This window comes from Nematolebias whitei, chromosome 12, assembly GCF_014905685.2.
Source record: "Nematolebias whitei isolate Nwh7 chromosome 12, NemWhi1, whole genome shotgun sequence".
Taxonomy (NCBI): Eukaryota; Metazoa; Chordata; class Actinopteri; order Cyprinodontiformes; family Rivulidae; genus Nematolebias; species Nematolebias whitei.
The window spans coordinates 33609606-33623118 of record NC_056509.1 but is presented as its reverse complement, the minus strand read 5'-3'; the positions used below and the strand labels follow the sequence as shown (position 1 = coordinate 33623118).

At 37.0% G+C, this 13513-nt stretch overlaps 1 protein-coding gene across 1 annotated transcript in view; it reads right to left on the bottom strand.

The window, feature by feature from the left end:
* Positions 1-10320, bottom strand: part of smyd2b (SET and MYND domain containing 2b) — a 32646-nt gene extending 22326 nt beyond the window's left edge. The window contains exons 1-7 of the mRNA XM_037685860.1: positions 10059-10320; positions 6759-6822; positions 6030-6140; positions 5871-5931; positions 3167-3291; positions 3001-3068; positions 1085-1187 (exon numbers count right to left, since the gene is read on the bottom strand). Of these exons, the coding sequence (XP_037541788.1) occupies positions 1085-1187; positions 3001-3068; positions 3167-3291; positions 5871-5931; positions 6030-6140; positions 6759-6822; positions 10059-10216 (690 nt within the window). The 5' untranslated portion in view covers positions 10217-10320. The remainder of the gene's footprint in view (positions 1-1084; positions 1188-3000; positions 3069-3166; positions 3292-5870; positions 5932-6029; positions 6141-6758; positions 6823-10058) is intronic.
* Between the last annotated feature and the right edge of the window lie 3193 nt (positions 10321-13513).

Below are 13513 nucleotides of genomic sequence, written 5' to 3'. Positions count from 1 at the left end.
ACAGATCTAAAGTTTTGAAGGATGTAAAATGAACTCAATTCATTTTCTATGACAAAAATGGCAGAAAAGGCTAAATATTTCAAAAAGCTAAAGTTGCACCAAAACCAAAAGTCGCAGCAGGATTGTCCTTAAAGAGCTGAACGTTTTGGTTTATGATTTGTTGAAATAGCTTGAAAACTGCAGGATGAGAATTGTGGCTTCATAAACATTCACACAATCAAATGAGCAGAAAAGCTCATTATTCATCTAGAAATACAGAAAAGAATGCACCTTGATACTTTTATCCAAGTTTGTGTTGAGTAATAATGAAGTTGCTGTATATTTGTTGTGGTGAAACCTTTTAAATAAAGTTCGTGTTATGTGATATGTGAGCTAAGCACTTGGGAGTTTATGTTTGGAATGACTCTCACCAACTACCACAACACTTTCTGGATCACTATTTGTAAAACTGACAGAATTTTAAACATTTTCTTTGTTAGCTAAGGTTGATTAGCTGGGGCAGCCATCTTGAGTTAAGTTGAACCCAAACGTCAGTGATTTGGAAATGTAACTCTAATGATTACATTCTGAGAGTTTCATTAAAATCCGTCCAGCAGTTCATGAGATATTTTGCTAACAGACAGACACTGGCAAAAACAATATTGCTAGTCTTTTTCCTTTTGGTGGTGGGTAATAATTTTGCAGAGTCAGGAGGGTCAAGAGTTTAGCTATGCTACTGGAAAATGACGTGAAATTAGAAAAAGTCGATCTGAAGATGAACTTTTCATCCATCTTCACAATTTTCAAATCAGAGTTCACAAACCGACCCATTATGGTATTTGTATAATAATAATAATAATAATATAATAATTTGTATAATAGATAATATACATAGATAAATAAATAATAGAACATATAATAAGATACTGAACTGATCTGGAGCGTTTTTATTTTTAGACAGACTGTGAAATGACAGCATGAAACTGGATTAAATGGTGTAGTGTTTATGCAGAGAGCTCAACCCTCCTCTCAACGCTAAAAAAACCAAAACGAGGAACCAGATCCCCCACCCCACCCCCCAACAGCAGCTGTCTCTTCTCCTCACTTCATCTCCTGGTTTCATGTCCTGCACCGCCCGGACCTCGGCTGACGTTCCGTTATACGTGACGATAACGCTGGGGAGGCAGCTGTGATTTATTAGCGCCACGCTGAGGGGAGAGACAGACGGAGGGAGAAGGATATTAGAGTAAAAATACTCTCTCTGCTTTGACTCCTTGATACAGACCAGGGCAAACCTCGCATGGCTCACAGCGAGGACACTTCAGGTGCTAATTGATGCACTCAGAGACGTCGTGAGAATCTCTGAAATTTACAGTGGTGCTTGAAAGTTTGTGAAGTCTTTATAATTTTCTATATTTCTGCATAAATATGACTGAAAACATCATCAGGTTTTCACACAAGTCCTAAAAGTAGATCAAGAGAACCCAGTTAAACAAATGAGACAAAAATATTATACTTGGTCATTTATTTATTGAGGAAAATGATCCAATATTACATATTTGTGAGTGGTAAAAGTACGTGACCCTTTGGGATTAACAGTTAATTTGAAGGTGAAATTAGAGTCAGGTGTTTTCAATCAATGGAATGATGAGCAGGTGTGAGTGGACACCTTGTTTGATTTAAAGAACAGGGATCTATCACAGTGTGTTCTTCACAACATGCTTGTGGAAGTGGATCATGGCAGGAACAAAGGAGATTTCTGAGGAGCTCAGAAAAAGAGTTGTTGATGCTCATCAAACTGGAAAAAGTTACAAAACCATCTGTAAAGAGTTTGGACTCCACCAATCCACAGTCAGACAGATTGTGTACAAATGGAGGAAGACCATTGGTACTCTCCCCGGGAGTGGTGGACCAACAAAGATCACTCCAAGAGCAAGGTGTGGAATAGTCTGCGAGGTCACAAAGGAGCCTAGAGTAACTTCAAACAACTGAAGTTCACTCTCACATTGACTGATGTTGATGTTCATGAGTCCACCATGAGGAGAACACTGAACAATGGGTCATGGCAGGGGTGAAGGAGGAGCCACTGCTCTCCAACAAGAACATTGCTGCTCGTCTGCAGTTTGATAACGATCATGTGGACAAACCAGAAGACTGTTGGAAGAATGTTTTGTGGATGGATGAGACTAAAATAGAACTTTTTGGATTAAATGAAAAGTGTTCTGTTTGGAGAAAGGTAAACTCTGCATTCCTGCATACAAACCCTATCCCATCTGTGAAACATGGTGGTGGTAGTATCATGGTTTGGGTCTGTTTTGCTGCATCTGGGCCAGGACGGATTGCAATCATTGATGGAACAATGAATTCTGAATTATATCAGAGAATTATAGAGGAAAATGTCAGAACATCTGTCCATGAACTGAATCTCAAGAGAAGGTGGGTCATGCTGCAAGACGATGACTCTAAACACACACGTGGTTCTACCAAAGAATGGTTCAAGAAGAATAAAGTTCATGTTTTGGAATGGCCAAGTCAAAGTCCTGACCTTAATCCAATCCAGATGTTGTGGAAGGACCTGAAGCAGCAGTTAATGTGAGGAAACCCACCAACATCCAGAGTTGAAGCTGTTCTGTACAGAGGAATGGATAAAATTCCTCTAAGCTGGTGTTCAGGACTGATCAACAGTTACTGGAAACGTTAAGTTGAGTTATTGCTGCACAGGGGGGTCACACCAGGTACTGAAAGCAAAGGTTCACGTACTTTTACCACTCACAAATATGTAATATTGGAACATGTTACTCAATAAATAAATGACAAAGTATAATATTTTTGTCTCATTTGTTTAACTGCGTTCTCTTGATCTACTTTTAGGACTTGTGTGAAAACCTGATGATGTTTTAAGTCATATTTATGCAGAAATATAGAAAATTATAAAGGGCTCACAAACTTTCAAGCACCACTGTATTAAAACTTGCATGACAAGGTGCAGCTCAATAAAAAAAGGTGAGGATTCGGTCTTACTCGGGATAGATTGAGGCACCCATTTGGGACAGTTCATCATCCTCTACAGTGAAACCATTACAGGCAACCTGTTAAATGAAGCACAAAAAGAGGAAGTTGAAAGATGCAGATTCCCCATCTAAGCTGACAAAATAAAGGAAAAAAGGTCAAATCTCCATGCGTGCACCTGGGAGAAGAGTCGGAGCAGGTCTTTGTGGTCGGGCATCTCCAGATGTTTGGAGTAGAAACGGTAAAGGCCAGCAATATCTGCCTCGGTCCGCTCTATTTTCTCGTTATCTTCGTCCTCCAGGTCTGACGGGCAGAGACGGATGTGATTTTACTGTGAAAGTTTTTCTTTTAAGACTAGTTTTTATACCAATTTTGTTGTTTATCTTGATAAATCCGAAACAGTTTTTTTTTTAAAGCACAATGCCAAAATGACAATAATGTGCAGAGTTTATAAAATACATTTCTACATACATTCTACAATACAAATGTTTCTAATGAATATGGATGTATTTTTGGAAAGAAAACATTAATAATGAATTGAGAAAAAAACAAAACAATAACACCGCTGAGTTGAATGGTTGTTGAGATATTCGCATAAGCAGTAACAGGAAGTGATGTCAAAGAGGAACGCCTGCATGTAAACTGAACATCGTAACAATGGCTGACACGGACAGTAGAGAAGAGTCTGATGTTTCTTTAGATAATTTTGAGTCACTATCAAAGAGAGAGACAAAGAAGTCAAGAGTTCAAATAATATTGTTTCAACAAACAAAAACCAGGAAGTTCCTGTTTTTAAAGCGTTCCCCTTTGATGTCACTTCTTGTTTCACTTTGGCGTGCAAAGTTCAAAATAAACTAGAGAAATTGCATTTCCTGTGAAAATGCAGAGTGAATGCTGCTGAAAAACAGCTAAAATTAGCTAAAATATACATGCTGAAATGTAGCTGAAATGGAAGAACAAGCCCAAATTAGCAGAAGAAAGCAGAAAGAACACATATGTGCTGAATTAGGTTTAAATAAGCAGAAGTTAGCACAACAATTAAGAAATTAGCTAAAAATAGCTGAAATTAGCAAAACATCGCTGAAAAGTAGCTGAAAATGCGGAAAGAAGCTTAAACTACCAGAAAGAAGTGGAATGAGCTAAAATGAGCTAAAAGTTGAAAATACTAGAATTAGCATAAAACAGCTAAATAGTAGCTGAAAAGGCAGAAAATGCTGAAACTTGCAGAAATATGCTGAAAGGAGCATAGCAAGCTGAATGTCCTGATGCATACTCAATAATCCAGGTAGAAAAATCAAACAAGGTTAAATTGGGTCATCTGGACGGATTATTTTTTGTTGAAGAAGAATCTGGCCGGATGAATTACCTTGTTAGATAACAAGCTGAAGTTAGCAGAAAGTTAACTAGGCTCAAAGTAGAAGAAATTACTGTGGAAAAACTTGAGCTTATCTGAAAACAGCTTAAATTAGCTAAAAAAAAAGAAGCTAAAAAGCTAGCTAAAAACGTAGAACAAGCTTACATTATTAGAGGAAACCAGAAAGAACACATATGTGCTGAATTAAGTTTATAAACAGAAATTAGCACAAAATTAGGAAATTAGCTAAAAATAGTTCAAATTAGCAAAACATAGCTGAAAATTAGCTGAAAAGGCAGAAAGAAGCTTAAACTACCAGAAAGAAGTGGAACGAGCTAAAATTAGTTAAAAATGTGGATTTAGCTAAAAATACTAAAATAAGCATACAACATCTAAATAGTAGCCAAAAAAAAAAAAACAGAAAAAGCTGAAACTTTCAGAAATATGCTGAAAGAAGCATAAACTGAATGTCCTGATGTATGCTCAATAATCCAGGTTGAAAAATCAAACAAGGTTAAGTCAGGTTATCTGAACAGATTCTCTTTTGTTGAAGAAGAACCCATCCAGATGACCTACCTTGTTAGATAACAAGCTGAAGTTAGCAGAAAGAAGTTAACTAGCTCAAAGTAGAAGAAATTACTGTGGAAAAACTTGAGCTTATCTGAAAACAGCTTAAATTAGCTAAAAAAAATGCTACAAAGCTAGCTGAAAATGTAGAACAAGCTTAAATTATCAGAAGAAAGCAGAAAGAACATGTTTCCTCAACTAGGCTGAAAGAAGCAGAAATAAAAACAAAAAAGTGGAAATTATCTGGAAAAAAAGCTGAAATTAGCAAAAAAAAAAAAAAAAAAAACAGCTGAAAAGTAGCTAAAAAGCAGAAAGAAGCTTAAATTTCCAGAAGGAAGTGGAGAGCACATTTTTGCTGAATTAGGCTGCAAATGGTTGAAATGAGTGCAAACATTTTAGAATTGGCTGAAAAAAATTAAATTTAGCATAAAAACAGCTAAATAGTAGCATAAATAGCAGAAAAAGCTGAAACTTGCAGTAATAAGCTGGAATGAGCATAACAAGCTGAAATGAGCAGAAAGAAATTAGAAGAAACAGAAAAATATTGTTGGTAGCAGAAAGAATCTGAAAGGAGCACAAAACAGCTGAAAAAAATCCCAGCTGAAATTAGCTCAAAAAAGTTTAAATCTGCACAAGGAAGCTGAAAGAAGCCGAACCAGAACAAAATGTGAAAGGAGCAGTTAAAGGTTATAAACAGATCTAAAGATTTGAAGAATGTAACATGAGCTCAATTCATTATGTACGAGAAAAAGTGTCAGAAAAGGCTAAATATTTCAAAAAGCTAAAGATGCAACAACACCAAGATTGTCCTGAAAGAGCTGAATGTTTTGATTTAAGATTTGTTGAAATAGCTTGAAAATTGCAGGATGAGAAACGTTTAAAAAAGTTTAAAGAGACACTAAAGTTGCTGATGACACATGGCGGGTGCACAAGTCAGAAAACAATCATTACAAATACTCACGTGACTGCAGCTCTCCTATGAGCATCATTTTCTCTGAAGCGCAGGGCTCTGTCTGCAGTTTCTGCAAGGAGCAGGCACATAAAAAATATATATATCTTCCTGAACGACCACAAGTGCTTAAAAAACCTTAGATTTGTTGCCTTTTTATTCATGTCCAACCTTGGTTGCGAGGATCCGAGCCACCAGGCGAGTCGTCTCCGACGGACACCAGTTCTCTCCAAACGCAGTCATGGCCGAACACTCCAGCTTGTGCATGGCCCAGTCTGCTTTCTTCACACATCATTACAGAATAAAACATTCTTACTTAAAGGTCAACAGAAATGTGCGGGGTTTTTTTAGCTTTATTCCACAGCTTTTTTATTTAAATAATGTTAAAAACTGAAGGAAATAAAAAACATATCCTTTTACTCCACCAGTCTTCAAACTGTCCATTTCCTTTACGATTTAATTTGAGTTTGCGGACTTTACAAAACACACTTTGTATTACCGTAGCCTTTTATGCACGTCTTCAACATGAAACTACAGAGCAACACAAGTAACAGGTGTAGTCTGAAGATGACTTGATCTGACTGAGTCACTTTATTTTGGATCAGGAGCAACATTTTAGCATCAATGATGAATTTCTATATTCCTGTATTCTTACAAAAAAAAACACCTTTGCTCTGATTTGACTGGTTAGGGATGACACTGCAGCGCAGGAGGTATCAGAGGTAAATTTATCACTAACGCTACAAACAGGTCAGTCATAGCTTCACGTTATTGACTAAACATTATGAACTGAGAGGATATTTGACCCACTGAACAGAACCGCTGGAGCATTTAGACTTTAAACTTATAGTTTCTATTACTTTAATGTGTGAAGTGGAAAAAAGGCGACAGGACTCCTACCTGGCATTTCTTACTGCAATAAGAAGCTTTCTTGCACTTCCCACATCTCGCCAAGCCTTCTTTCCTATAAAAACACATCATTAAACTCCACAAAACATCAAAACCACCATCTGTACTTGTGCAATTTAAATCAACACCAAGACACCCCCGCCCAAGACCCTAACCCGCCCGTTGAGTTTTCCTCCTTGTTTCTGTGAGTGTTAATTTGTGTCTACAATTAATTAACTTTTGAAGTTCACCTCATTCAAGATGGCCGCCACAGCTAAACAAAGACAATCTGTGAATTTGACAGATTTTGAGCTAAGATTTGGTGTGGTAGTAGCCAACAGGTCGCATGAGACCTGCTTTTAAAACTTTGCCATTAACAATAAGTAAACTCTGCCTCCCTGTTAGCAAAATATCTCAGGAACCACCAGCGGGATTTTAATTAAACATTTAGGGAAACAGACTTAGTGAGACCTTTGTCCCTGCCTGTTTTTAACTATTTCTTTTTGTTAGAAGTCACAAAACACAAAAACCATTGAAGTAGTTGTGTTTTATGCTTTATTGTTACTTGTTTTGGTTGTTTATTACGTGTGCTGATGACCTGGCCAGGTCATGCTTGGAAAAGAGAGATCTTGAACTTGTTTAAAAAAAAAACGAATTAACTTATGGAGTAAACCCAATTAAAGATTTATAGATAAACATAATATTTTACATAATAGTCAGTATGGGTTTAGAGCAAATAATTCAACGTCAATGGCTCTCATGGAACTAATAGAAGAGATACCAAATGCTGTTGATCAAAAATAGTTAAGTGTTTTTGTTGATTTAAAAAAGGTCTTCGACACTATTGACCACAACATTCTCCTTGAAAAACTGAATAAATATGGCATTAGAGGATTAGCACTACAGTGGGTATCCAGTTATTTGAATAATAAGAGACAGTTTGTACAGGTAAACGATGCAAAATCTGAATTTTGTGTCAATGAATGTGGAGTCCCTCAAGGCTCTGTGTTGGGACCAAAGTTGTTTATTTTGTATATGAATGATCTGGTTGATGTGTCAGGGCTTTTGAAGTGTGTTTTATTTGCAGATGATACCACATTATTTTGTTCAGGAGAAGATATTGAACGGATGTTAGAGATGATACAGGCAAATTTCGTAAAAATACAAACTTGGTTCCAACTTAAGACGTTATCATTAAATTTGGAAAAAACAAACTAGATGATATTTAGTAATAGAAAATTATTGAAGTCCCATTTAAAATTGACAGTGTTAAAATTCATAGAGTTAATGAAATACATTTTTTGGGCATCGTTATTAATGAGAAGCTGACATGAAAATCTCATGTAAATTACTTAATAAAAATAGCTAAATCAATTGCATTACTGTAAAAAGTACAAGAGTTTTTGAAATGATTAATGATTGTTCCATATTTATTCTATTGTATTGAAGTTTGGGGGAAAGCATGCAAAACAATTACAAACCCTATTTTTATTTTACAAAAAAGAGCTATAAGAATTATTAGTAGGAAGTGCTATGGTCACCCAACAAACATATTATTTCATCAGTTGAAATTGTTAAAATTTTATGATTTGGTTGAATATAATACTTTGCAAGTCATGTATAAATAGCTCATAAAAAATGCCCACAAATATTCAATTAAAATTTGTTTAAAAAAAGAGAGTCATTATAACTTTAAGAGAATGGAAATGTTTGTAAAACCTCCATTTAGAACTAGTCTGAAGGAGAGTTGTGTTGTAATTCAGGGAATATGATTATGGAATTACCTCAATATTTCCATAAAAAATTCTAAAACAATTTATATGTTTAAAAAGATGATTAAGTTAAAATTGTTAGAAAAGTATGATACCATGTGAAGGATGCCTGATGGTTTTTTGTTTTCGCTTTGGAGATGTTCAAGCCTGAGTTGTTGTTTGTTTATTTTATATATTTTTTTTAATAAGGGGCAGATATTATGAGACTTTTCTTCTTCTTTCTGCACCCTTTTTAATTCAATGTTTTTTTTTCTTTTTTGATGAATTTGTTGTGTTTCTTTTGTTTCCTATTTTGACATATTATGAGCTAAAGTTTGGTTTGGTAGTAGCCGAGCAACATTCCCCAAACATACTCAGAACACTGCACATTTAGCTATATTTTTGCTTAAAACTTTGGCATAGACTCTGTTAGCATAATATCTTATAACCCACTGGCTTGATTTAAATGAAACCTTCACAATGAAACCATCAGATGTACCTCTACAACTGATTTAAACTTTTGGAGTGAACCAATTAAAAGGCCGCCACAGCTAATGAACATCTGTTTGCGTGCATCTGATCATGCAACACAGTATCTGTGCAGAGGGTTTGTTTAAACACCTAAGCGCTCTGCTCGATAACTCCAGGACTAGAAACAGCCGTGGCTGGTGGCCTGCAGTAACCGATAGGCTTTAAAACATTCTGTGGTATTAATAGAGCCGGCGTGGTCACGGACCAGCTGTCTCTGCGACACGCTGAAACAGTTCAGGAGTCAAAACCTCAGAGATATTTGCTATCTCCAAGTCACACCAAATTTAAATTTGATCAACTTCTACACTGTTGTTTATTGCAGTTGTTTTCAAAGATGTTTATGGTCATTTGCAAAAGCAAATAGTAGCAATATCCTGATGCATGCTCAATTATCCATGTAGAAAAATCTAAAAAAGCTAAGTCTGGTCCTCTGGACATTCACAAAACAAAACAAAAAAAGAAACGTTTCGTCTTTCATCTGAAAGACTTCGTCAGTCTGAAGTGCTGTGTTCAGCTCAGTCTTATAAATAGCGCCTTCTCATAGTGGATCAACCAGTTTGCTGCTGATAGCCAAACAGTAACTACCAGCAGTATAATATCCAAATGTTTCTGCTGAAATAATGACATGACGCTCAGTTTATGATCACGTAACGGTTTAGAAAATACCAATCTTATGAATTGCTATAAACAACGAGAATGGCATAGCAGAAATGTAGTTTGGTCTTGACCCAGGTCAGACTAGCCATTAACTCATCAGTTTGGTCAGAATTAAACTTTACTCCTGCAAACTGAGGCCGTTCAAAGAGCTATCTACGACAGGTGAGATATTTACTGCTCTTAACCACAGAACCCCACTTTAAAAAGATCTAAACTACTCCCTTTAACCTAATTTCTGACTATAAATATTAATTTAGATATGTTGTGGTCAAGTGTAGCAAAACATAAACCAGTGCTTAAACATGTAAGTGTTGTTACATTACAATCTTTAGGATGCATTTTTCATATGGTGACACGTTGAGTCAGGTGTTACCTGGTGAAGCAGAGCTCGCAGCAGCTGCCTCGCTCACTGACCGACAGCACGGACGCGTAGGCCGCGCAGGACAGCAGCAGCTCCCCGGCTTTAAAAGCTCTCTTGACGCGGAGTCCTCGACCCTTGCCCGGACTGTCGAACCGCTCCAGCCCCTCCATGCTGCCGGTGGTGGTCTTCTGTCAAAAGAACCAGCAGCTGGACTTCTTCTTGGACAAGAAGACAAGTAGGTATCTCTGCAGCCAAATTCGGAAGGCGTAACTTTTGGTCTGCAGAGAACCCCTTCTCCAAGAAGAAGGGCAACAAGTGTCGGGGCGTCACCTATTTTCTTTTTTTTTTTTTTACTAGTTGACATTTCAACTCAGAGCAACAAATATCACCCAGACTTTAAATTATTTAATTATCGTCTGAGCCCATTTCTATGAGTAGCTCACACATTAGCCTCCAGCTAGCTTCTGGGTCATTTCCATTCAAAAATAATATTTTTCTTCCTTTTTTTTTTTATTTAAAGTCAGACTTTTCTTAAATGAGTCAAACAGTGCCCCCATGCGTTCAATCGTCGCCATTACACCAGGAGGAAAATGGTCCACTTGCGGTGAATGAATTCTTCAATCAGATGTTACATTTTCCTTCAAGAGACATATTTGTTTTGTAGTTTGTTCAGTTACATATGAATAATACTTCATCAGGATTTTTGAAGGTCCTTGATGTGTTTGCAGTTTTTAATGTGGCTCAAGACAAACTGAAAATTGGTCAATTTTCATTTGAATCTATTTCTAAAAAAAAAAAAAAAAAAAAAACTGCAACATCTCATTTACCATAAAGCATTTAAAATTTTAAATGGCATAAATACAATCCAGTGGACACAGTATATTTATGAAGACATTTATCATAATTACTTTCTTTAACAATTGTACAGTGTTTTGCTCTAAACAATCAGGAACTAAAGCTGCTAATTTTAGGGGCCTCTCAAGACACTCAGTCTTACAGAAAAAAAAAGAACAACAAAAAAAGAACAATAGAAAACAACACATTCCAAAGAGCACAATACAAACATCTTTGGTGTTTGATATAAAAAAAGGATATTTTAGATTGAGATAAGAAAAACTGATCTTGTCCACCTTATTCCTGCAGCTCAAGATGCATTGGTCTTATACTGGACTTCTATTTCTACGTCCTGCAAAATAAAGTCCAGCTGTTTTTGTCTTGTACCTCTTTTTGGATTTACTTCTACTTGAGCAAACTGTCTCTCAGAGCAGTTCTGAACCAGAAGGAAACAGCCATGCACTAACTTTTATTTCAACGTCTTTAAAACTGTCTGAGTTAGGGTCATTTTTCTGCACGTGCCATTAAAATCTGCCCAGTGGTTCACAAAATATTTTACTAACGGACAGACAGGGTTAATTCCAAGAGTTAAACCAAACATTTTAGGCAAAAATGTTGCACTATATATATATATATATATATATATATATATATATATATAAGGCCAACAGAGTCATGATCATGTTCGTGTGCATCTGTCAGGTAAATAAAATCCAAACTCACAAGGAAAAATCATTTTATATTTTCAACAACAGTAGTTATTTATATATATTGCCATTAGGGTAAGAATAAAAGAGAAAATGTTTGAATTTCAGGCAGGAGTTCATTTTTATCACGTTGTGCCATCATGTGGATGTTTATTGTCAGTGCACGGTGAAATTATGGAGATAACTTTGACCATGAAGGGTCTATCTTAGATGCAGACAGATTATCTGACAGGATGGAGTGGGTTCAACTGGGACAACTAGCTTCCCTTTGTGTTTTCACACAAATGCAGACAGGGAGGGCTCAGGTCAGGGACTTGATCTTGAGTGAATTGAAATGTTTTACAATCAGCCATTCCAACACATTACAGTAGATGTGAGCGTGCACGCTCTCTCTCACACACAAACACACATAAGTACACACAAGCTGGGCCCACAGTGAAGATTTGTCCCTCATCTGTATCTGAAGGCTTTATCCAACCTTGCCCCAGTTTTCCTGCGATTTATTATAATTCCATTTTTTCGGTCTTTCAATCTAAAGATTTGTTCCTCCCCATTTTTTAATAACCTGCAAGCAAAGAGTGGCATGTCCTCTGGGAGATTATGTGGCCGTCTCTGGCGTCTCGTCTTGATTACATCAGAGGAACCGGCTTTGATTTGGAAGAAACCCCCTTGTTCCGGCACACGATCCCCACTGTGCTGATTTTCTTTGCTTCGGCGCAGGGGGATGATCTTGATGAATATGATCTGGACAAGAGAGGAGGTGGAGCAGGATTAGGTGAAAGGATTATAATTTCCAGTGATGAGAAATAATAAGAAACAATAAATCCTAAGTAGATTTAGTTCTCAAGAAAACCCTGTTAGGATAAATCAGGAGGACAAGAGACAGGGCAGAGATATTAAATGAATACTGGCGGCAGGTTTTTGGACAAGAGCAGTCCCTCTTTTTGTTTTGCAAACCAGACTTCGACAGAAGTCCCATTGCTACTTATATATTTTGATATTTTGCACAGAAACTTTGTTAATTTTTTGTTAATTGTCCTAAAACAGTTATGAAGCTTTGGTAAAATAGCAAAAATCCTCTAATGCAGAATAAAAGTGTTTATATTGTCTGAGTGGCATTTAATAACTGTTCTGGAGGTCTTACAATAGACCCCCAGAGTCCAGAAGTGAAGAAGGTGCATCCTTTAAGGTTCTGATGTATTTTGTCTGTATGTTCTATTGTAAAGAAATCAAAGTTCATGCTCAATAATCCAGGTGAAAAAAATCCAACAAAGTTATATCAGGTCGTCTGGACGGTTTCTTTTTGTTGAAATGTTTCGTCTTTCATCCAAAGGACTTCATCAGTCCAAGGAACCGCAACAAACTCAGTCCCACAAGTCGCACACACACATGGGGCGGATGTGACTGAGTGGTTAGAGCAGTCGTCCTCCAATGCAAGAGTTGGGGGTTCAATTCCACCAGCAGTCACATGCCTAAGTGTCCCTGGGCAAGACACTGAACTCATTGCCTCGGCTCTGCTATGTGTCACATTGGTGAATGAATGTGATAAAGCACTGATTAATATTTGTACAGATCTAGTAGAGTGCTGTATGAATGAGTAAATGAGGGCACAGATTGTAGTGTAACGAGCTTTGAGTGTCTTGATAAGATAGAAAGGTGCTATTTAAGTACAGTCCATTTACATAGTGGGCCAACCAGTTTGATGGTGGTAAGATGGCGTCTGTAGTTCGCCCTCTCCCCTCTCGACTCCTAAGGCAGCCATGGCCAAAGTGGTTCCAAACATCAACATTCATGCTCAGTAATCCAGTTTAAATATCCATTTTATCACCTTAATCTTATCACCATCAAACTGGTTGGCCCACTATGAGTGTGCTGCTTGTGAGACTGAGTTTGTTGTGGCCCCTCGGACTGATGAAGTCCTTTGGA